The sequence below is a fragment of the Salvelinus fontinalis genome, chromosome 37 (assembly GCF_029448725.1).
Source record: "Salvelinus fontinalis isolate EN_2023a chromosome 37, ASM2944872v1, whole genome shotgun sequence".
NCBI classification, from domain to species: domain Eukaryota; kingdom Metazoa; phylum Chordata; class Actinopteri; order Salmoniformes; family Salmonidae; genus Salvelinus; species Salvelinus fontinalis.
Genome location: NC_074701.1, coordinates 17,669,628 through 17,695,910, shown reverse-complemented (window position 1 = coordinate 17,695,910; position 26,283 = coordinate 17,669,628). Strand labels below are relative to the sequence as shown.

The window sequence follows — 26,283 nt, the reverse complement described above, 5'->3', positions numbered from 1 at the left end:
GAATCAGGGCAAGGACTCTTTTGAAAAAAGAGGGGTTATCAATGTTTGGCCCATAGATATTTAGTAGAATTACAGAAGTAGAGTGGATCTCTCCTATTACGATCACATAACGACCCTCTTTATCCGCAATAGTGGTTTTATGTAGAAAGGGAATTCCTTTCCGTACCAGAATCGCTGTGCCTCTCGTTTTGGCAGAGAAGTTGGAGTGATACACTTGCCCCACCCACCTACATTTAAGTCTGCTATGAGAATTGTTTTTCAGATGGATTTCTTGCAAAAATATAATACTATATCAGACGAGAGTGCTTTCAAGTGGGCTAGGACCTTGCCTCTCTTAATTGGTTCGTTTAACATTCCAGGAAGTAAATGTAAGCCCCGCCCTCCTCTTGTTTGTAGTTCCCATGGTGGCCTGCATAACATGTAACTCAATAAAAAGGTAAGAAATCGCACCAAACCATCACGATCAGCATATGTAGCACCTACACCCGAGCAGTATCCAACCAACCCCTCCCACCCCGGCAAGCTCCTTAACTCTCCACCCTGTCCCCCAACATTTACCCCCCACTCAACCCACCTTTAACAGGCATACACTCTCCAAAACTCTTGAACGTGCCGTCCTTGGCCAGCTCTCCTGCTATCTCTCTCAGAATGACCTTCTTGATCCAAATCAGTCAGGTTTCAAGACTAGTCATTCAACTGAGACTGCTCTTCTCTGTGTCACGGAGGCGCTCCGCACTGCTAAAGCTAACTCTCTCTCCTCTGCTCTCATCCTTCTAGACCTATCGGCTGCCTTTGATACTGTGAACCATCAGATCCTCCTCTCCACCCTCTCCGAGCTGGGCATCTCCGGCGCGGCCCACGCTTGGATTGCGTCCTACCTGACAGGTCGCTCCTACCAGGTGGCGTGGCGAGAATCTGTCTCCGCACCACGTGCTCTCACCACTGGTGTCCCCCAGGGCTCTGTTCTAGGCCCTCTCCTATTCTCGCTATACACCAAGTCACTTGGCTCTGTCATATCCTCACATGGTCTCTCCTATCATTGCTATGCAGACGACACACAATTAATCTTCTCCTTTCCCCCCTCTGATAACCAGGTGGTGAATCGCATCTCTGCATGTCTGGCAGACATATCAGTGTGGATGACGGATCACCACCTCAAGCTGAACCTCGGCAAGACGGAGCTGCTCTTCCTCCCGGGGAAGGACTGCCCGTTCCATGATCTCGCCATCACGGTTGACAACTCCATTGTGTCCTCCTCCCAGAGTGCTAAGAACCTTGGCGTGATCCTGGACAACACCCTGTCGTTCTCAACTAACATCAAGGCGGTGACCCGTTCCTGTAGGTTCATGCTTTACAACATTCGCAGAGTACGACCCTGCCTCACGCAGGAAGCGGCGCAGGTCCTAATCCAGGCACTTGTCATCTCCCGTCTGGATTACTGCAACTCGCTGTTGGCTGGGCTCCCTGCCTGTGCCATTAAACCCCTACAACTCATCCAGAACGCCGCAGCCCGTCTGGTGTTCAACTTTCCCAAGTTCTCTCACGTCACCCCGCTCCTCCGCTCTCTCCACTGGCTTCCAGTTGAAGCTCGCATCCGCTACAAGACCATGGTGCTTGCCTACGGAGCTGTGAGGGGAACGGCACCTCCGTACCTTCAGGCTCTGATCAGGCCCTACACCCAAACAAGGGCACTGCGTTCATCCACCTCTGGCCTGCTCGCCTCCCTACCTCTGAGGAAGTACAGTTCCCGCTCAGCCCAGTCAAAACTGTTCGCTGCTCTGGCACCCCAATGGTGGAACAAACTCCCTCACGACGCCAGGTCAGCGAAGTCAATCACCACCTTCCGGAGACACCTGAAACCCCACCTCTTTAAGGAATACCTAGGATAGGATAAAGTAATCCTTCTAACCCCCCCCCCCCCCTTAAAAGAGTTAGATGCACTATTGTAAAGTGGTTGTTCCACTGGATATCATAAGGTGAATGCACCAATTTGTAAGTCGCTCTGGATAAGAGCGTCTGCTAAATGACTTAAATGTAAATGTAAATGTAATACACAAATAGGAGAGAATTTAAAAAAAAACCAAAAAAAACAATACACACGTTGTCTGGCCGATGCCAAAAATGCACGGCGCGACCTCGAACAAGAGGTAAAACAAAAATAAAATCCCAACTATACGTTCACCTCTCACTATCCTATAACTTCTACTAACATATGAACTGAGGAGGCTCCCGTGAATAAACTATTCAATTAGCATCTAATAAACCTAAACAGAATAAGTTGCAACTTAAACATATTGCGCACTTAAGTGTCATCTTGGGTCAATCCCTGAGATAAGCAAGATATAGCATTGCAAGATTATATTGCTAAGCAATGCCGGTCTAAACATAAACCATCAGCAACTGACGTAGACAGCAGTACATTTACATATTGTGGGTTAGGAGATCGGAACAAGGATTTTGCTAAGTTAAAAGTACCCCCCAAATCAAAAAGTTAAAAGTACCCCCCCAAATCAAAAAGTTAAAAGTACCCCCCCAAATCAAAAAAAAAATCTAAAGATTATACATATATATATATATATATATATATATATATATATATTACCTTTCCTATTGTTTTGTCCAACATGTCTCTGGACCTACTCACTGTCACAGTCATACTCTGGACCTAGTTTTGTCCCATGGAATAAATGTTGTGGATCTTAATGTTTTTCCTCATAATCCTGGACTATTGGACCACCATTTTATTACGTTTACAATCGCAATAACTAATCTGCTCAGACCCCAACCAAGGAGCATCAAAAGTCGTGCTATAAATTCTCAGACAACTCAAAGATTCCTTGATGCCCTTCCAGACTCCCTCTGCCTACCCAAGGACGTCAGAGGACAAAAATCAGTTAACCACCTAACTGAGGAACTCAATTTAACCTTGCGCAATACCCTAGATGCAGTTGCACCCCTAAAAACTAAAAACATTTGTCATAAGAAACTAGCTCCCTGGTATACAGAAAATACCTGAGCTCTGAAGCAAGCTTCCAGAAAATTGGAAAGGAAATGGCGCCACACCAAACTGGAAGTCTACCGACTAGCTTGGAAAGACAGTACCGTGCAGTATAGAAGAGCCCTCACTGCAGCTCGATCATCCTAGTTTTCCAACTTAATTGAGGAAAATAAGAACAATCCGAAATGTATTTTTGATACTGTCGCAAATCTAACTAAAAAGCAGAATTCCCCAAGAGAGGATGGCTTTCACTTCAGCAGTAATAAATTCATGAACTTTGAGGAAAAGATCATGATCATTGGAAAGCTAATTCTGGACTCCTCTTTAAATCTGCGTATTCCTCCAAAGCTCAGTTGTCCTGAGTCTGCACAACTCTGCCAGGACCTAGGATCAAGGGAGACACTCAAGTGTTTTAGTACTATATCTCTTGACACAATGATGAAAATAATCATGGCCTCTAAAACGTCAAGCTGCATACTGGACCCTATTCCAACTAAACTACTGAAAGAGCTGCTTCCTGTGCTTGGCCCTCCTATGTTGAACATAATAAACGGCTCTCTATCCACCGGATGTGTACCAAACTCACTAAAAGTGGCAGTAATAAAGCCTCTCTTGAAAAAGCGAAACCTTGACCCAGAAAATATACATTTATGAACATTTGAACATCTTGGCCATGTTCTGTTTTCTCCACCTGGCACAGCCAGAAGAGGACTGGCCACCCCTCATAGCCTGGTTCCTCTCTAGGTTTCTTCCTAGGTTTTGGCCTTTCTAGGGAGTTTTTCCTAGCCACCGTGCTTCTAAGCCTGCATTGCTTGCTATTTGGTGTTTTAGGCTGGGTTTCTGTACAGCACTTTGATATATCAGCTGATGTAAGAAGGGCTTTATAAATACATTTGATTTGATTTATGATGGTGACATGTTGAAAGTCACTGAGCTCTTCAGCAAAGGCCATTCTACTGCAAATGTTTGTCTATGGAGATTGCATGGGTATATGCTTATACAGCTGTCAGCAACTACTAATTTGAAGGGGTGTCCACATACTTTTGTATATAAAGTATCTTTCAAACATTTGGACACACCTACTCATTCAAGGGTTTTCTTTATTTTACTATTTTCTACATTGTAGAATAATAGTGAAGACATCAAAACTGTGAAATAACACATGGAATCATGTATTTTTAACAAATTAAAATATATTTCATATTTGAGATTCTTCAAAGTAGCCACCCTTTGCCTTGATGACAGCTTTGCACACTCTTGGCATTCTCTCAACCTGCGTGAGGTAGTCCCCTGGAAAGCCTTTCAATTAACAGTTGTGCCTTGTTAAAAGTAATTTTGTGACATTTCTTTCCCTCTTAATGCATTTGAGCCATTCGGTTGTGCTATACAGAAGAAAGCTCTATTTGGTAAAAGACCAAGTCCATAGTGCAGTCGCAAAAGACATCAAGCGCTATGATGAAACTGGCTCCCATGAGGACCGCCACAGGAAAGAAAGACCTAGAGTTACCTCTGCTGCAGAGGATAAGGTCGTTAGAGTTAACTGCACCTCAGATTTCAGCCCAAATTAATGCTTCAAGTAACAGACACATCTCAACATCAACTGTTCAGAGGAGACTGCGTGAATCAGGCCTTCATGGTCGAATTGCTGCAAAGAAAACACTACTAAAGGACACCAATAAAAAGAAGATACTAACTTGGGCCAGGAAACACGAGCAATGGACATTAGACCTGTGGAAATCTGTCCTTTGGTCGGATACGTCCAAATTTGAGATTTTGGGTTCCAACCGCCTTGACTTTGTGAGACGCAGAGTAGGTGAACGGATGATCTCCGCATGTGTGGTTCCCACCGTAAAGCATGGAGAAGCAGGTGTGATGGTGTGGGGCTGCTTTGCTGGTGACACTGTCTGTGATTTATTTAGAATTCAAGGCACATTTAACCAGCATGGCTACGATAGCATTCTGCAGCGATACGCCATCTCATCTGGTTTGCGCTTAGTGGGACTATCATTTGTTTTTCAACAGGACAATGACCAAAACACACCTCCAGGCTGTGTAAGGGCTATTTGACCAAGAAGGAGAGTGATGGAGTGCTGCATCAGATGACCTGGCTTCCACAATTACCAGAGCTCAACCCAATTGAGATGGTTTGGGATGAGTTGGACCGCAGAGTGAAGGAAAAGGAGGCAACAAGTGCTCCGCATTTGGGAACTCCATCAAGACTGTTGGAAAAGCATTCCAGGTGAAGTAGGTTGAGATAACATCAAGAGTGTGCAAAGCTGTCATCAAGGCAAAGGGTGGCTACTTTGAAGAAGAATCTAAAATCTAAAATATATTTAGATTTGTTTAACACTTTTTTGCTTACTACATGATTCCATATGTGTTATTTCATAGTTTTGATGTCTTCACTCTTATTCCACAATGTAGAAAATAGCTCAAATAAAGAAAAACCCTGGAATGAGTAGGTGTGTCCAAACGTTTGACTGGTACTCTACATGTTTTTTGTACATACATAATTGCTCCCAAAAATTTTTTCTAAAGAGTCCAGCCTTGACCATCTAATTTTGTATTGAACTCAAAGTGTTTGTCATCAAGGGTCCTCATGAATGTAGCCTACTACAAACCCACAAGCATATTGCATTTTACCAAGCTTGAAAAAGATGAAAGATGCAGTACAAGTTTATTGATGTTGTAGGCAAAAAGAAAAACATGAGAGGTAGGCTAACCTGAAAACCATTTCATAGATTTGGGAGGGGTTCTTATTTGCATAATGAGGAGATGACTAATGAAAATGTGCAACTGCAGGACAGCAGAAATATAGATGATGCGGTATAGGCTAGCTAGTGCTGCATCCTTGCAGCCCCTACTGTCGACTTTTAGCTCTGGATTATTGGGAGCCATTCCTTGCCAGAACAGCCGTGCGAGCTGACGGGAGGGGCGGGACAGAGGGCTACCTAACGATCGGAGAGTAGCAGCCTGGGTAGCAGACCTCATTTCTTTGGAGGTGTAGATCGGCCAAACTCGACGACAATCTTTCAGCTGAATGGGTCAAACCCCGCTGTGCATCCTTTAAATGGGCTTTTTAGCGCGCCATCCATAGCAAGTCCTATTTTCTAGTTAAAAGAACTGAAGAGAAAGAAAGCAGGTTTAAGGGGGATAATCCGAGTGAGATAATTTAGCTTTTTTTCATCAATCAAATGATTCAGACTGGCAAGTAAACAAGGACAAACTGCATGCGTAACTGTTTAGGGGAGACTCAAGGAACGATAAAACAGCTGGTCATGATGACTGAGAAAGAATCGGCAACAGACAACATAATAGCAGGTAAAATGCTTCTTTCTAACCCTCTTGTGATCCTGAAGTATTCTTCAGAGGCCTCACGCTATTATGCAGCATCAAGGCTACACTCTATAGGTGCGCTCATTCAGTGCACATTCGGAGCCTATTTGAGACCTTGCCAGGAGACTCCTTTTCCGTTTTCACGTTTGATTTGTGCAATAGTCGTCCGGGTTACGTGATGGTGGTGGTATAGAGGTATTCGCTCTTGTTATATTTATGAGAAATTGCAATTTATACAAAGGTTTATAATGAATATTCTCGGAAAGCATAGGATATAGGCTATAGTCGTGTTCATGCAGCTTCAAGAGAGCTTTGCCGCAACGTGAAGGAAACAGCCTACCTCTGAGAACCCACCTCGACAGCAATACATTTAATTATTAGAATCATAATATTACTCTGCAGAACATTTCTCCTGTAGTCCCAGAAAATGGGCACACATACTAACGCCCTTTGGGCAGAAAAACTATAAATACCCGCCCAGTAGCCTATAGTTTGGTCCTCCATAACTGAGCAGAGTTTGGTCACATGGTCAATCCCACCGGAGGCTTGACACAATGCAGCAAAAGTCTGCGTGCCCCACCACCACCCCAGGTGTCGCATTCGCAGCAATGTGGTTAAAACGTCTGATTAGAAGTAATCGCTATATAGTCTGAGTGCGCTGATAAATGCAGCGATAGGAATGGTTGGTTCCTCTATTATGGACACTATCTGCGTAATGGGTGGATAAATTACTGCATTTCAATTGTCTTCAATCTCAACCAGTGCTCAAGTTTTCATGTTGTTTTACTTATTGAACGTTTTCTTCGAGGTTTTCATGTCTAACATGTCATTTAGGACTAGGACTATTTACTTTTATGTCATATCGGTTCCTCTGCAGGACAAATGGTGCTTTCAAGACAACTGGGAACTCGGGAAGAAAACGAGGTCAAATCATGACGTCAGTGATCTTCAGGTCGGAAAGACAGAGCTCTAGAAAGATGCTCGAGTTTAGGACATGGAATTCCGAGTTTGATGACTGTTCAAAACGAGTTTTTCCAGTCGGATACCGTTTTTCCGAATTCCAAGTTGTCATGAACGCACTGGAGTTGGAAATCTCTGATTTCCGAGTTCACAGTTGTTTTGAATGCAGCAAGTAGGCTAAATCATCTGACACCACTCCTATATGATGTAAAATTGGAGGGGAGAATAATTGTGTACAGTAGGCCCTATATACTTTTTGGCTGGATGTGCTTGAAATCCAAAAGTGAAAGTCTGTTGTCCTTCTTGTGATTGTGATTGCTCATTGAGAAGTCAAAGTGAACAGAGGGGTTTGTCATGTCCTGATTATCACACTTCATCACAGGATGTTGCGCATGCTTGTTATTTGTTGACACCCAGTTGTTAATATGTTAATTATGGTGTTTTCACAATGAACTTGAGGCTTGACCATTTGCCTGTCCTACCTTTGGGGTTGGGTGTTGTGAAAGTTTATCGAATGGCTTAACTTTGTTTGCTCATATGTTCCACAAAACATGTAGCCTACTCTGGGGTGGCAGTTAGCCTAGTGGTTAGAGCATTGGACTAGTAACTGAAAGGTTGCTAGATCGAATCCCTGAGCTGACAAGGTTAAAATCTGTTGTTCTGCTCCTGAACAAGGCAGGTTCCTAGGCTGTCATGGATGCTACACTACTGTTCCTAGGCTGTCATTGAAAATAAGAATTTGTTCTTTACTGACTTGCTTAGTAAAATAAAGAAACTTTTGTAGTTGAGCAGCCATCAGAAAAACCTTTGGCTTTCGGATCAAATCCAGATCCATGCTTGTTTTTCACATTCCCACGGTGACACATTGAAGTTGCTGATAAAGAGACCTTTGTTCATTTTGTGGGCAGCCAGGATGCGCGCACACAGAGGCTCGTTCACCGATTGAGCCCTTTCCTGGGGGACTGATGTCATACAATGAAGATGAATGCAGCTTGTTAGTTCTTTTGACATCATCAGGGTGAAATTATACAGTAATAATATTAACATACATTTCTTGTGTTCAGAGCTGGTTAGAGAGAAAGTTTTAGCGATAGTTTTATTCCACAGTGTTATGAATTAGGCCTACCCATGTATTATTTTTATGGTCTTCATTGTTGATCCAGATAATTTATGAAGAGTTTATATTTATAAAAAATAGGCATATACCAATTTTTCACATTTGTGTTTTTTCTTTAAAAAAAAATGTTTACCTTCATGTGTGTGTAAAATATTACTGTTCTCAGATTTTTTTATTCATAGATTTTAGATGTGTATGAAAATATATATATATATATTTTTAAACGCTATACATCCATTGTTTAGTTGGAATGGAATGTTGGTATCATGTATATTTGACTGTGATATGTGCTTGTCTCACCTAGCAATCTTAAGATGAATCCACATTGTAAGTTGCTCTAGATAAGAGCATCTGCTAAATTACTAAAATGTAAAATGTAAATGTTTTACATACAGATCTCATATTACTGTATTGAATCATAAAAAATATATACACTGCTCAAAAAAATAAAGGGAACACTTAAACAACACAATGTAACTCCAAGTCAATCACACTTCTGTGAAATTAAACTGTCCACTTAGGAAGCAACACTGATTGACAATACATTTCACATGCTGTTGTGCAAATGGAATAGACAACAGGTGGAAATTATAGGCAATTAGCAAGACACCCCCAATAAAGGAGTGGTTCTGCAGGTGGTGACCACAGACCACTTCTCAGTTCCTATGCTTCCTGGCTGATGTTTTGGTCACTTTTGAATGCTGGTGGTGCTTTCACTCTAGTGGTAGCTTGAGGCGGAGTCTACAACCCACACAAGTGGCTCAGGTAGTGCAGCTCATCCAGGATGGCACATCAATGCGAGCTGTGGCAAGAAGGTTTGCTGTGTCTGTCAGCGTAGTGTCCAGAGCATGGAGGCGCTACCAGGAGACAGGCCAGTACATCAGGAGACGTGGAAGAGGCCGTAGGAGGGCAACAACCCAGCAGCAGGACCGCTACCTCCGCCTTTGTGCAAGGAGGAGCACTGCCAGAGCCCTGCAAAATGACCTCCAGCAGGCCACAAATGTGCATGTCTGCTCAAACGGTCAGAAACAGACTCCATGAGGGTGGTATGAGGGCCCGACGTCCACAGGTGGGGGTTGTGCTTACAGCCCAACACCGTGCAGGACGTACGTTTGGCATTTGCCAGAGAACACCAAGATTGGCAAATTCGCCACTGGCGCCCTGTGCTCTTCACAGATTTTTATTATTTTTTTTATTTTACCGTTATTTTACCAGGTAAGTTGACTGAGAACACGTTCTCATTTGCAGCAACGACCTGGGGAATAGTTACAGGGGAGAGGAGGGGGATGAATGAGCCAATTGTAAACTGGGGATTATTAGGTGACCATGATGGTTTGAGGGCCAGATTGGAAATTTGAAAGCAGGTTCACACTGAGCACATGTGACAGACATGACAGAGTCTGGAGACACCGTGGAGAACGTTCTGCTGCCTGCAACATCCTCCAGCATTACCGGTTTGGAGGTGGGTCAGTCATGGTGTGGGGTGGCATTTCTTTGGGGGGCCGCACAGCCCTCCATGTGCTCGCCAGAGGTAGCCTGACTGCCATTAGGTACCGAGATGAGATCCTCAGACCCCTTGTGAGACCATATGCTGGTGCGGTTGGCCCTAATGCAAGACAATGCTAGACCTCATGTTGCTGGAGTGTGTCAGCAGTTCCTGCAAGAGGAAGGCATTGATGCTATGGACTGGCCCGCCCGTTCCCCAGACCTGAATTCAATTGAGCACATCTGGGACATCATGTCTCGCTCCATCCACCAACGCCACGTTGCACCACAGACTGTCCAGGAGTTGGCGGATGCTTTAGTCCAGGTCTGGGAGGAGATCCCTCAGGAGACCATCCGCCACCTCATCAGGAGCATGCCCAGACATTGTAGGGAGGTCATACAGGCACTTGGAGGCCACACACACTACTGAGCCTCATTTTGACTTGTTTTATGGACATTACATCAAAGTTGGATCAGTCTGTAGTGTGGTTTTCCAATTTAATTTTGAGTGTGACTCCAAATCCAGACCTCCATGGGTTGATAAATTTGATTTCCATTGATAGTTTTTGTGTGATTTTGTTGTCAGCACATTCAACTATGTAAAGAAAGAAGTATTTAATAAGAATAGTTCATTCATTCAGATCTAGGATGTGTTATTTTAGTGTTCCCTTTATTTTTTTGAGCAGTGTATATTGATGTCATAAATGTATCATTTGTACATTTCTTTATAAAAAAAGTATATATATTTTCTTAATAGAAATATCACATTTTAGATAAGTATTCAGACCCTTTACTCAGTACTTTGTTGAAGCACCGTTGGCAGCGATTACAGCCTTGAGTCTTCTTGGGTATGACGCTACAAGCTTGGCACACCTGTATTAGGGAAGTTTCTCACATTCTTCTCTGCAGATCCTCTCAAGCTTTGTCAGGTTGGATGGGGAGCGTTGTTGCACAGCTATTTTCAGGGCTCTCCAGAGATGTTCGATCGGGTTCAAGTCCAGACTCTGGCTGGATCACTCAAGGACATTCAACGACTTGTCCCGAAGCCATTCCTGCGATGTCTTGGCTGTGTGCTTAGGGTTGTTTTCCTGTTGGAAGATGAACCTTCACCACAGTTTGAGGTCCTGAGCTCTCTGGAGCAGGTTTTTATCAAGGATCTCTCTGTACTTTGCTCCGTTCATCTTTCCATCGATCCTGACCAATCTGCCAGTCACTGCCGCTGAAAAACATCCCCACAGCATGATGCTGCAACCACCATGCTTCAGCATAGGTATGGGCCAGGTTTCCTCCAGATGTGACACTTGGCATTCAGGCCAAAGAGTTCAATCTTGGTTTCATCAGACCAGAGAATTTTGTTTGTCATGGTCTTAGAGTCCTTTAGGTGCCTTTTGTCAAACAGCAAGCGGGCTGTCATGTGCCTTTTACTGATGAGTGGCTTTGGTCAGGCCATTCTACAATAAAGGATGGATTGGTAGAGTGCTGCAGAGATGGTTTTCCTTCTTGAAGGTTCCCCTATCTCCACAGAGGAACTCTGGAGCTCTGTCAGAGGGACCATCGGGTTCCTGGTCACCTCCCTGACCAAGGCCCTTCTCCCCCGATTGCTCAGTTTGGCCGGGTGACCAGCTCTAGGAAGAGTCTTGGTGGTTCCAAACTTCTTCCATTTAAGAATGATGGAGGCCACTGTGTTGTTGGGGACCTTCAATGCTGCAGAAGTTTTTTGGTACCCTTCGCCAGATCTGTACTTTGACACAATCCTGTCTCTGAGCTCTACGGACAATTCCTTTGACTTCATGGCTTGGTTTTTACTCTGACATGCACTGTTAACTGTGGGACCTTTATATAGACAGGTGTGTGCCTTTCCAAATCATGTCCAATCAATTGAATTTCCACAGGTGGACTCCAATCAGTTGTGGAAACATCTCAAGGATGATCAATGGAAACAGGATGCACCTGAGCTCAATTTCGAGTCTCATAGCAAAGGGTCTGAATACCTATGTAAATAAGTTATTTCTGTTTATTTGCAAACATTTTTAAAAACCAGTTTTTGCTTTGTCATTATGGGTTATTGTGTGTAGATTGATGAGAAATAACATTTATTTCATACATTTTAGAACAAGGCTGTTCAGTAACACAATGTGGAAAAAGGGAAGGGGTCTGAATACTTTCCCAATGCACTGTATAGCATTTAGCAAAAATAGCATGATCAGGCTGTTTGTCTCTTGGAAATGAAACCATTAAGTGATAGATTTTAAACAAATACATGTGTCATTGAACAATGCCATGCCATGATTCGATAGTAAAAGCACCAATCTCTCATCATTTCTTTAAAGAATAAAAGCTAATTTACCAACATTTCTGAAAATGGATATTTAGAGTTTTGGAATGAAACTCAATATCAACATACATGCAAGTATTTGATTGAGAATCATTTAATAAGTTGTGACAAGGTGTTTCAAAAGTTTTGAACAGACTGCATTTTGTGTGTACAAGGCACTGCACTATTTGAGCAGTGCTGCCAATCCTAAGCTCTCCTGCCAGGCACTCGTGACTTTGTGAAATGGTGGGTGGGGATGTGCACTAACGGCACTTACTTTCGTGAGCTCAGCTGCATTTTTGGGATGAGGCAGACGCAGTGGGACGTGGCCTGATCTCTCCCTCCATGTCTGCTCTGTCTACCCTGGTTTATCCAGACTCCCCCTGAAGAAGAGGAATATGAGGGAGAGTATGGGTGGCCCCTGGCCCAGCATGGTCGGCTGCTCAGTCTGTACAGCACACACCAATCATATTTGGGAATGGGAAAGGGGGATAGCTACCTTAAGAATAACTGATATAGAGGTCACAGTCACTGTGGAATCGATCAGTATGTACATTTGAGCTTCGCAGAAGAACGGGACAATGGAGTCCCCATACTATTCAGGGTCACAGTCAGAGGAGTAATGTTGTCTTTTTAAGATTATTGATATGCAGTGTTTGACTAATAAACTAAATGTCCCCTTTTCAGGACCCTGTCTTTCAAAGATAATTTGTAAAAATCCAAATAACTTCACAGATCTTTATTGTAAAGGGTTTAAACACAGTTTCCCATGCTTGTTCAATGAGCCATAAACAATTAATGAACATGCACCTGTGGAATGGTCGTTAAGACACTAACAGCTTACAGACAGTAGGCAATTAAGGTCACAGTTATGAAAACTTAGGACACTAAAGAGGCCTTTCTACGGACTCTGAAAAACACCAAAAGAAAGATGCCCAGGGTCCCTGCTCATCTGCGTGAACGTGCCTTAGGCATGCTGCAAGGAGGCATGAGGACTGCAAGTGTGGACAGGGCAATAAATTGTGTGGACAGCTGATCGTCCTCGCAGTGGCAGACCACGTGTAACAACACCTGCACAGGATCGGTACATCCGAACATCACACCTGCGGGACAGGTACAGGATGGCAACAACAACTACCCGAGTTACGCCAGGAACGCGCAATCCCTCCATCAGTGCTCACACTGTCCGCAATAGGCTGAGAGAGGCTAGACTGAGGGCTTGTAGGCCTGTTGTAAGGCAGGTCCTCACCAGACATCACCGGCAACAACGTCGCCTATGGGCACAAACCCACCGTCGCTGGACCAGACAGGACTGGCAAAAAGTGCTCTTCACTGACGAGTTCCGGTTTTGTCTCACCAGGGGTGATGGTCAGATTAGCGTTTATTGTCGAAGGAATGAGCGTTACACCGAGGCCTGTACTCTGGAGCGGGATCGATTTGGAGGTGGAGGGTCCGTCATGGTCTGGGGCAGTGTGTCAACACATCATCGGACTGAGCTTGTCATTGCAGGCAATCTCAACGCTGTACATTACAGGGAAGACATCCTCCTCCCTCATGTGGTACCCTTCCTGCAGGCTCATCCTGACATGACCCTCCAGCATGACAATGCCACCAGCCATACTGCTCATTCTGTGTGTGATTTCTTGCAAGACAGGAATGTCAGTGTTCTGCCATGGCTAGCGAAGAGCCCGGATCTCAATCCCATTGTGCACGTCTGGAACCTGTTGGATCGGAGGGTGAGGGCTAAGGCCATTCGCTCCAGAAATGTCCTGGAACTTGCAGGTGCCTTGTTGGAAGAGTGGGGTAACATCTCACAGCAAGAACAGGCAAATCTGGTGCAGTCCATGAGGAGATGCACTGCAGTACTTAATGCAGCTGGTGGCTACACCAGATACTGACTGTTACTTTTGATTTTGACCCCCCTTTGTTCAGGGACACATTATTCAATTTCTGTTAGTCACATGTTTGGAACTTGTTCAGTTTATGTCTCAATTGTTAAATCTTGTTATGTTCATACAAATATTTACACATGTTAAGTTGCTGAAAATAAACGCAGTTGACAGTGAGAGGACGTTTATTTTTTTGCTGAGTTTATTAGGTTATTTTAATTGTGTGCAGTATAATGTGTGAAGGTAACAAATTGACATGAATTGATTTTGCACTCAGCTGGTTACCTTAGCTACAGGGACCATCTCATCATGAGAGCTGATTATTAGCACCGCTCAATGCCTCAAGTACCTATTAGTGTGCTGATACAAATCCCAGAGATGACATATAGCATGTAAAAAACCCTCTGATTGAGCTAGTAGACACACCCAAAACTGCAATGACTATCATTACTTCTTATTCCCGACGTCACTATCATAACTTGCAATGCACATTTAATGAGCAAAATCAAAACACATTTTTCAAATATTTTTAATTGGCTTTAGCCAAGTGGGAACACCCAATGACTGCACTAATGGAGAGCTTTGTGTTCCCTGAGGGACAGCCACACATGTTCTACACATTTAAAGCAGAGAGAGGGGGAGAGCTCAGAGAGGGTGGGGGAGTCATACTCAAGAGATTTATTTAGTTTGTGATATTAATATGATTGCAGATTCCAAAAACACAGATGAATCCTGTATTGCCTTTGTAGATAGCATTGGCGACAGCTTGATGCAACAAGGCATTAAAACAGAATGTGACATATAAAAGTAATTCATCACAAGCTAGTTCGTTTCCATCTGAAAGCTCTTCAATCAGACCAAGTGTTTTGCTGTGGGTGGATTCTCTAGATTGAGTATACTATGACCTAGGAATTCAGATTCACTTTGATAGACAACTTTTAGCCCTGTTGCTAAGCCCAGTTTTCCTCTGGTCTGCTGAGCTGCACAAAGTGGAACTCATCACTGGGCTATTTTCTGTGTGTTCTGTCCAGCTGTTCTACTTATGTACGCTCCCACACATGGCTCCAGCCAACCAATGTGTGATTCCTCCACAGCAATCATCAATGAGAGGATGGAACAGTTGTAGAGTGTTTTCAAAGAATAGGGTCAGCATTGCACATACCATGCATGCAAGGAACCTATTTTGAGTATCAATGAACAGAAGAGTGTAAATGTGATGAGGTCAGGTCAGACGACAGTTCAGAGGTGACATTGAAATGCCTTGCGTTAAGGAGACCTTTTACCATAAGATAGTGATGTATGGCTCACTACAATGTCATCCAGCTCATAAACCAGCTGGCTAACGAATAGGTGGACAGTGACTTTACAATCTATTACAATACCTCAATGTGACTCAGCACACCATGAGCAGTCATGAGCAGCACACCATGAGCAGACAAATTGCACCACAGGTGTGCTGTCATGTCATTGCACTCACTCACACATAACACACAAGGTTCCCGTAGGTTCCCATAGCAACCAACACATTATTGGCTTCTTGCTGAAGTAAGCGGGGCATTCTTACAGCACAACACCAGTAGTGTCACATCAGAAGTTCATCTACCACAGTGATAAAGCGGTTGTTATATTAAACATGTACAGCCTCTGTACGAGACGCTTGAGCTCTAGTATACAATTGCCCTTTTAATTTACTTAAATGTATTGAAGCAAATTGCCTCACTTGCAGCCATCGTTGGCATCTATTTGTGAAATGGATGGGGCGTTAGGGGTTGGTGGCTGGGAAAGGAGTTCAGACCAGGGGAGGGGGTAAGGCTGCAGTCAGAGGTGATTTAAGGCCTTAGCCATTAGCATTTCTGTTTGAGGTCAACCCAATAACTGGGAGTTCTTGAGACAAAGTGGTAGGGGGGCTGAACCTGATGAGCCAGGGCCAGGCAGGAAGTTGTCTCTCAGAGGCCCTAAAGGGCTCCACACAGTCTACGCAACAGATCCGATGGAGCTTCCTTTGCGTAGCTCTACGTAGTTCTACCTACTTTTGTACGGCTGAATTTTTGGAACACCGACGCAAACAGAGCTGTGAAATCACTGTGGCGAGCCCTTACGGTCAGAAAAATCCAATCGCCACTCCTAGACGAGACACACACCAGAGAGGCCACCACAACACAGGTGTCACGCCCTGACCATAGTTTGCTTTGTATGTTTCTATGTTTTGTTTGGTCAGGGTGTGATCTGAGTGGGCATTATATGTGTTGGCCTGATATGGTTCTCAATCAGAGGCAGGTGTTAGTCGTTGTCTCTGATTGGGAACCATATTTAGGTATCCTGTTTTGTATTGTGGGGTTGTGGGTGATTGTTCCTGTTACTGTGTTTCTGTGTTCACGTTACGGGACTGTTTCGTTGTCGTTTGTTTGTTGGTTTTTTGTTTTTGTTTTGTTCAAGTATTCGATTAAAATGAATACTTACCACGCTGCATCTTGGTCCTCCTCTCTTTCTCCCAACGACGATCGTGACAACAGGTGTGTCCTCTCTATCGAAACGTTAATTAATGTCGTGACTAGGTGACAATGGGTGACATTATGATCACATTTTTGTTGCATGGAAATAGATATGTTGAATAGCTATTCTATATGTGACCCTTTTGGATAACACATTACATTAAGTTGGTCTCATACCAGTGTAATAATGCTGTAATTACTACAGTAATAACATGGTTGCTACGTTTTACACGAGAAATTGCTCAGACAAGTGGAATAAGGAGCATACTAGTGTAATTACAGTGTTACTACACAGGTATGAGAGCAAATTCATGTAAAGTGCCACCCAATTGGATAGTTGACCAATATCTCTGATAAGCTCTAGTATTTTATCATGGAACATGTACTTTGAGAGAATTCACCCTCTCAGCATGTGATATTTCTCTTTACCAAAATCAAGGTTGAAAATGTGAATTGCGATGCAAATAAACTGGCAATGTACCAGGAGTCCTATGATCAGCATTATGTCATGACTAAGATATTGGCTGTGTTTACCCTCAAGAGGAGGCACCCATTCTGTTGAGAAGTATGAGGGAGCCGCTTTTCACAAGACATTGGATTGTAGAGTAAGACTTAAACAGCCGTTAAACATCAGCAGTATGACATCTTTTCGATTACCCAAGAGGCCCTTCATGAAATTACTGTAAACTTTTTTCTGTATGTCTTTGTCGCTCTCCTCCATCAAACTCAATTTACTCCACAGAAGGCTATAGTCTTTGTACTCTAACCAGTTCAATGTTAGAAACCAAAGCCTACTGAAGCACACACCTGTTTGATGTCCAATGAAGCGGTAATTGGTTTCATATGTTTCAATGGAATCCCAAGTATATAAACACTGACTGTATTTGTGTATTCTCTTGGTCTTGGTTTTGTCACATCTCTCACTCCCATCCCAATGCTGTCAGATACAAGCTCTTCCACATCCCACAGCAATGTACGCTAAGTATACAAAACATTAACAACACCTGCTCCATGACATAGACTGACCAGGTGAATCCAGTTGAAGGCTATGATCCCTTATTGAGGTCACGTGTTAAATCCACTTCAATCAGTGTAGATGAAGGGGAGGACATTGGTTAAAGAAGGATTTTTGAGCCTTGAGACAATTGACACATGGATTGTGTATGTGTACCATTCAGAGATTGAACGGGCAAGACAAAAGATTGAAGTGCCTTTGAACGGGGTATGGTAGTAGGTGCCAGGTGCACTGGTTTGTGTGAAGAACTGCAACGCTGCTGGGTTTTTCATGCTGAACAGTTTCCCGCGTGTATCTAGAATGGTCCACCACTCAAAGGACATCCATCCAACTTGACACAATTGTGGGAAGCATTGGAGTCAACATAGGCCAGAATCCTTGTGGAACCCTTTCGACACCTTGTAGAGTCTATTCCCCAACAAAATTAGGCTATTCTGAGGGCAAAAGGGGGGTGCAACTCAATATCAGGAAGGTGTTCCTAATGTTTGGTATACTCAGTTGTATACATCCCATAGCTATAAGGGCACAAGGCGAGACCCAGATGCAGACACGGGAGGCAGATGGTTTGAGTCTTTGATATTTATTAGTATCCCAAGGGTAGGCAAGAGAATGGTCATGGACAGGCAAAAGGTCAAAACCAGATCAGAGTCCAGGAGGTATAGAGTGGCAGACAGGCTCGAGGTCAAGGCAGGCAGAATGGTCAGGCAGACGGGTACAGAGTCCAGAACAGGCAAGGGTCAAAACCGGGAGGACTAGCAAAAGAGAATAGAAAAGGCAGGAGCACGGGAAAAACATGCTGGTTGACTTGAAACATTCAAGACGAACTGGCACAGAGAGACAGGAAACACAGGGATAAATACCCCGGGGAAAATAAGCGACACCTGGAGGCGGGTGGAGACAATCACAAGGACAGGTGAAACAGATCAGGGCAATGTCTGCATCTACCTTTCATAGTGTTTGGGACCTTTAAGAGATTTACATCAGAACCTTTATAAAGGTGTTGCTCTTCGCTACCTTACTTCAAACAACAAAAGCACCAAAAATGCAGGACAACCTAAAAACATACAGCAGTTGAATATGGTGTCTTGGTGGAAATACTGTAATAAACACCTGGGCAGATTCTCAGCCAGATTTAACTCAATGCACCATCGCTATGTGTAACCACAATGAATTATAGGCTCTGGTAAAAATGAAGCTTAGAATATTCTACTGTGTTAAATTATTCAGCTTTAGTTCTGCCTTCGGAGCATCTGGGGCCAAGAAAATCATGGGAGGGGATCCGAAAACACATTGGCTGTTTAGTTTGACACTGAAATTGACGAAAGCATGAAAGCACTGATGGGTCATGATTACGTAAAGTTTGATATCTTGAGCATGAGCTTGCCAAATTGATGTTTTTGATAGAGGATGCTTTTGAACGTGCAGTGTTGACGTGTCTGCAATATGTACATAATGGGCAGCTATTTGAATCTGTTTTGTGTCAAATTGAATTTTGCCTTGGCTTTGTTGTTATAAGGGTCTCCAGCGTAGAGAGAGAGAGAAGAAGAAGAAGGAGAAAGTATATTGTTTGGAGAGGTTTTTCAGAATTTCCTTAGGATGACCGAAATGCTCTGCCCTTGTAGGAAACAAGGCTCACTCTTTCTTTCTTTCAAATGCCATTCACCATTGTTCCATATCGTTGTTGTGGTAGTAAGACCAGGCACTATGGACCTTGACACTATTCTCATGTTTGAGCTCAGTTATCTATCAGAATGTGTGATGTTGAACATTGCATGTTATTTTGAACAGCTACATGTACTCACATAGTTGGGAATAGTGGACTAGAAATAGAACCGAGGGAAGCTATAGGGCAGGGGTAGGCGGCTAGATTCAGCCGCAGGCCGATTGTTGTCGAAGCGGATGGTCGGGGGCCTGGAACATTAATAATAATAATGATTTTGAACACTGCAAATTGACCACAACTAAGCCCCAAAAAATAACAATAATTGAATACCTTGATTACGTTGAGACAAAATCACGTCTCTTTTTTTATTCGTGGGAATACTTGTGAACCGATTCATTTTCCTAAATTAAACTTCTTTATTTATTTTTACTAAAAACTTTGGGGTTTGCCGACCCCTGTTATAGGGTGTTATGGGGTGCAGTAGACTGTCCCACATAAATCAAGTATATTTGGGCAAATTTAAGAGACAATGTACTTATCAAAATGACAAAAAGTGCATATACATTGAGCCAGCCTTGACAAATTGACAAATCTGTTTATGTTTATTTTTGCTTCCCTGTACCCACCATCTTGTCATTCATAGGTCATAGGTTGTACTGGCATACTATCTGGGTTTCCCAGCCGCTCCCCTGCTCGGTTGGCCAGTCAACAGCACAAGGTATATAGCCACTGAGCTGTGTACTTTGAAACTCCTCAGGCAGATGTTGCGCTGCTGTCAAAATGTCACACTGATTTACCTCCAGACTGATCTGGAACGAGGCCTTTTCTCTCTAAACGATCCGGCTGGGAGACGCTAGCGGGACATGTTTATTATACAACAGTTGAGCAGATATCCCTACCTCCATGTCTCCTCTGCTCTGTTTGGAGGATACCTGACACCAGCACAGAAGGACTCTCACACTCACAAGAGGGCATTCATCCTTCCTCAGAGAAACCATATAGTGTCTGCATTGTACCTTGATAATTGAAAACATGCAATAGAAGTCATGGTTGGAAGCCCCTCAATTTCTCATCAGTTATATTCCCTAGTTTTTCACTCCTCTCATACACTCTTAGAATACTAGTCACTATCTAGAACCTAAAATGGTTCTTCAGCTGTCCCCACAAGAGAACCCTTTGAATAACAATTTTTGGTTCCAGGTAGAATACTTTTGGGTTCCATGTAGAACACTTTCCACAAAAAAGGTTCTACCTGGAACCAAAAAGGGTTCTTCTATGGGGACAGCCGAAGAACCCTTTTTTAAGCTTTATACCATAGAGTTTACATTACTTAACAAATGCCAGTACAACCTATGACCTATATTATCTGCAGATAATATAGGGGAAAGGTTGAGCTATGCATGTCTACAGCACTATCTATAGTAGGTGAGGATATGCTGATCAAGTTAAACCTAGTTGTGTTCTATGGTAATCAGTTCATGCTTCACTCAGTGCAGCGGAGGTGGTGTATTTCTGTCTGATCTGCACATTCTCCACTGCTGGGATATCGTTTGCACTAGACACGGATCTATAGATTGATTTCTGAGTCCAAGGCAGGTTTAGAACCAGCACCTTCCTCAGCACTTTTTGCAACATCTAGTCGAATGGCTACCCAGACTATTTGTATTGCCCCCCTCCCCCTCCACACTACTGCCACTCTCTGTTGTCATCTCTGCATAGTCACTTTAATTATTCTACCTACATGTACATACTACCTCAACTAACCGTTGCCCCTGCACATTGACTCTGTACCGGCACCCCCCTGTATATATTGTTATTTTTTCCTGCTGCTATTTAATTACTTGTTACTTTTATCTCTTATTGTTATCCGTATTTTTTTAGGGGGCCGTAAGTAATCATTTCACTGTAAGGTCTACACTTGTTGTATTCGGCGCATGTGACTAATACAATTTGATTTGATTTACATAAGTTAGTCCTAAATATTTCAAAAACTAAAAACATTGTATTTGGGGCAAATCATTCACTAAACCCTGAACCTCAATTAAATCTTGTAATGAATAATGTGGAAATTTAGCAAGTTAATGAGACTGTGAAGAGACACACCGGCACAGACACACACATACACACACATATGATAACATACGCACTATACACACACATACACACACATATGATAACATACGCACTATACACACACACACATATGATAACATACGCACTATACACACACATACACACACATATGATAACATACGCACTATACACACACATACACACACATATGATAACATACGCACTATACACACACATACACACACATATGATAACATACGCACTATACACACACATACACATGGATTTTGTGTTGAGTAGTGACCTGAGGGTACACACTTAATGTATTGTGAAATCTGCTGTGAAATGTATTGTAATGTTTTTAAAATGGTATATAACTGTTTGTATGTTGCTGGACACCAGGAAGAGTAGCTGCTGTCTTGGCAGGAACTAATGGAGGTCCATAATAAATACACATACAGTAGAAGGACATGGAGGGAGAATATGTACATTTTCCTAATATACATCACACTGGAATTGCATTTGTATTGACAAATTATGTACATTTACCCACTTTTACCCACTTAGTGTGTAAATGATGACGTCATTATTATTATTTTGAAGCCAGTTGCATTTCTCACTAAATAGGCTAAATCTTCTCTGAAACATCATGCCGAATTACCTTCCACCGCTATCCATACAGTTGTGTTTATTTTTGAAAATCAGGCCTTATACAGAAGCAGTTGTAGTAGGGCACCTGAAAAGCAGGTCTGGAATCAGTTAGACATAAGTGTGTGTATATGCATGCAAGTGTGTGTGTGCAGACTATGAAGGGTGCTAGAAACTCAGTTGGCCACAGCTGTTGTCAGGCTGTTGCCCTGCACTGTGTGCCTGGGCACTTGGCCAGCTGGATGCAGTTGGAAAAGAGGGAGGGAGGATGAAAGAGGCCTCTCTCTCTTTCTCTCTCTCTCTCTCTCTCTCTCTCTCTCTCTCTCTTTCTCCCTCTCTCGTTCTCTTTCTCCCAATTTCCCTCTGACTGCTTGCTGTACTAGCTGCCACATGGCATGATGGGGGAAGAAGTGGGACATTCTCTCAAAAGGAGAGCCGCCCAGTCTCATTTTCCCTTCATCTACATGAATGTAGCCCTTTGAAAGGGATGTTTTGTGTGGCACTGAATCTTTGTGACAGTGAATGTAATGGGGCATCTCTTTGCCTTTGTAGGTGTTGTTGATTGCGGCATAAATTGTGTCTGCTCTGCTTCGTTCGTGCTGGCCCAATCAGTGTTCACTTTCCGGAGAACCTCTGTTGATCCTGTCTGTCAGCATCAACACATTCTCTGATGTTTACAGATTCTATACATGCCACTATAACATACATACAACTATGTATTGAATTGATTACATGCACAATGCACATGCACCTGTCCTATCAATGTAGTCATTTAAGGATGAAGTAATACGTCTGAGTGCCTATGAGGCCAACCATGAGATCTACTCTGGAACTTGTGCAACGGATTTCAAGTAGATCTAATCAGACATGCAAAGAGAAAAGAATCTCACTTGTATATAGTTTTAAATTAGCCTCGGTGTGGACTGTGGTATAGTATTAACATGCACTTGCTCAATAGTTGTTACTTAACTACAATTTGGTGTTTATTTTTGCGCTAAATGTAAGTAATGTTTTGAAAATGTGGTTTATTGCTCCAGTGACCTATTTCAACTAGCTTAAAGAAAAACTCTACCCAAAAACTATCTTTTGGTATTTGTTTCATTAGTCCATTGTTGGTATAGTCCCCAAATGTGTTGCATGTCAGCAGTCAAGTTTTCAAGATATATAACTTTCAAAATACAGAAATACAGCCGGTATGATGCAAAACACGCCTTGCACTGTGAGGTATCGAGTCCTCTACTCCTGCCGTTCATGAAGGCATATTACAGTATGCTTGTCTATAGATCATGACTTGTGAAGGATGGGTTCAACACAGACGTAATGCACCAACCGTGAACTCACAACTTGATAAACCGGGCAGATGATACTAGATGTGTTTTCTTTTATGAATCAAAACGTGTGCTAACCGTCATCCCTCTAGCCTCTTTACTCACAGGACCAGCTTTTGGTGATTGCATGCGTCGCTGAACCGCAACAGCATTACCAGGAATGTGTTTGCCCGTCGTGTTTATACATCTTTTCTCTCATACCAGCAGCAATGACATTTCTGGCCCTGTAATCTTAGTATGAAAAGACGAGAAAATCAGAGAAGATGTGAAGGACATTTTATGTGCAGACATTTCTTCCCTTCCCCTCACACTTGCCTTATTGAGGAGGCGGTGTGAGCCTAGCTATCGGGGCAGAGGTGGCAAGAGGAGGCTCTGACCTCATTTCTCAGCGTGCCACAGGACCTGAGGTTCAACGCTTGGATTGGATTATTAGCCTCTTTTTTTCCTTCGTCACACAGAGTGGGCTATGAAAATCACATTGGAAGACACAACAATGTCATTAGAAAAAAGATGAGCTTGTCAACGTACCCAGGCTTCTTTCTAGAGGTGAAAAGAACCCGCTTTTAGATGAACCGGGACATTTTCGCTTTCTATTTTAATATATCCAAACCATTTGTGTCTTAAGGATTCAAATTACTATTAGTTTACAACTTGTTAGTGTGGTAGTGTGGTCGCTGTATCTGACATATCAAAACTCTGCCTTTGCCTATAGAATACCAGATTTTCACACAGGGTAATACATTGCTAGTGCCTAAGATTATTTATTTCTATAAACTTGTAATGAACTTTAACATCGAGTTTTAGATTCCAGTTCTTGCTGCTCATATGTGTTATCGAAAAACCTCCATTGTGCAGTCATAAATTGGGGCCTAGTTCTCCTGTAAACACCCAGTCTGACATCTGCACTGAGGGTCTGAAAAATGTAGAGTCGTCTGGGGAAACAGAGGAATGTGACGAGAACAGGAAGTAAAAGCCTCTCCTGCAGAGAGGAGAAAAAAGTCCAGGTTCAAAAAACGAAAGCCTCTCTTTCCACTCAGTTCAGCTCCAGCTCATGTGCTCACTCAAGCAACATAGTTTCTGTATCGCAATGCACCAATGAATTGAATATTTTTTTCCCACATCTTGCCATCTGCTGCAATCCTTTTCTGGTAGTCGGGGGAGTCTGAAAATGTTTTCGACTTTATAGACACAGCACACAAAGGTAATTCCAAAATAAAGGAAACACCAACATAAAGTGTATTTTTTGTTTATTTATTTTACCCACTTTTTCTCTCCAATTTCAATCTTGTCTCATCACTGCAAGTTCCCAACGGGTGGCGAAGGTCGAGTCATGCGTCCTTCGAAAACATGACCCGCCAAACCGCGCTTCTTAAAACCCGCCCGCTTAACCCAGAAGTCAGCCGCTCCAATGTATCAGAGGAAACACCGTTCATCTGACGACCAAGGTCAGCCTGCAGGCGATTGGCCCGCCACAAGGAGTCACTAGAGCACAATGAGCCAAGTAAAGCTCCCCCGGCCAAACCCTCCCCTAAACCGGACAAAGCTGGGCCAATTGTGCGCCGCCCTATGGGACTCCCGATCACGGGCGGTTGTGATACAGACCAGGATAAAACCGGGGTCTATAGTGACGTCTCTAGCACTGCGATGCAGTGCCTTAGACTGCTGCGCAACTCGGGAGGCCCCAAACATAAAGTGTCTTAATAGGGCATGGGACACCACAAACACCAGACACCAGAACAGCTTCAATGCACCTTGACATAGATTCTACAAGTGTCTGGAACTTTATTGGAGGGATACAACACCATTCTTCCATGAGAAATTCCATCATTTGGTGTTTTGTTGATGGTGGTGGAAAACGCTGTCTCAGGAGCCGCTCCAAAATCTCTCATAAGTGTTCAATTGGGTTGAGATCTGTTGCCTGAGACGGCCATGGCATATGGTTTACATCATTGTCATGCTCATCAAACCATCCAGTTACAATGGATGGGGGCATTGTCATCCTTTTGGGGCATAGCCATGGTAGCCAAAATAATGGAAAAAATAATGGCCTTCTCAGTATTTTTATACATAACCCTAAGCATGATGGGATGTTAATTGCTTAATAAACTCAGGAACCACACCTGTGTGGAAGCACCTGCTTTCAATATACTTTGTATCCCTCATTTATACAAGTGTTTCCATTATTTTGGCAGTTACCTGTATCTGTCTGTTTGGCCTGTCAGTCACTTATGGAAGAGAAATGGCCTCCTCTGCTTTCTGCCAGAATGTGTGTAGAACATTCCAGGCAGCAGCTGCTAGGATGTAGGGAAGGAGGGGAAAGAGCATACTCAATCTATGGCTCTTTTTGTGGTGGATAAATGTTTATTTCTTCACTTATTGTTGGCAGAAAATGATCTTGTGTTGTTGGGACGTGATTTTATTTGGACTATTAGAATTCAGGATTCTAAGCTATTCTAGGGCTTCTCCACTTCAGAGATATGTATGGATTGAATAGTACCTTCATTGAAACATTGATTCTTTAGCACTCATTATGAAGAAACTTTTGTGGCTGTTGATAGGTCGAGTAGGAGCATTGTTTGGTTATTTCCATGTCTCACCTTAGGATGAATACACATAAAGTAAACCTTTATAGACCCCTTTTCAGAGTCCAACATTACCAATAGGATTTAAACACAATAGTGGGGGATGTTGAAGGAAATCATTATACTGTATATTGTTAAAACACTACATATGTTTTGTAAGTGCGAAGGCACCACACAATTCAATGAATTGATGTATTTACTGTTGCCAGTTATGTAAATGACTTACATTTATATTGCCATATCCTTAATGAGATTGTGAGTGATTGATCGACGTCAACAATACTGTAGTTTCTGGTTGACCTGTACAGTTAAGGATTTCTTGGGTTATTCAAGGAAATTCTAAAGAAAGAAATAGAAAATTCTCACCCAGATGCCCAAATCAA

At 42.9% G+C, this 26,283-nt stretch overlaps 1 protein-coding gene across 2 annotated transcripts in view; it reads left to right on the top strand.

Moving 5' to 3' along the window:
* Window positions 1–5,788: 5,788 nt before the first annotated feature.
* LOC129836281 (heat shock 70 kDa protein 12A-like) overlaps window positions 5,789–26,283 on the top strand; it is a 49,271-nt gene continuing 28,776 nt past the window's right edge. The window contains exon 1 of one of the 2 annotated variants that reach the window (XM_055902227.1): window positions 5,789–6,319. In XM_055902227.1, coding sequence (XP_055758202.1) covers window positions 6,229–6,319 — 91 coding nt within the window. In that variant the 5' untranslated portion in view covers window positions 5,789–6,228. The remainder of the gene's footprint in view (window positions 6,320–26,283) is intronic. The other variant, XM_055902226.1, reaches the window with a different exon arrangement.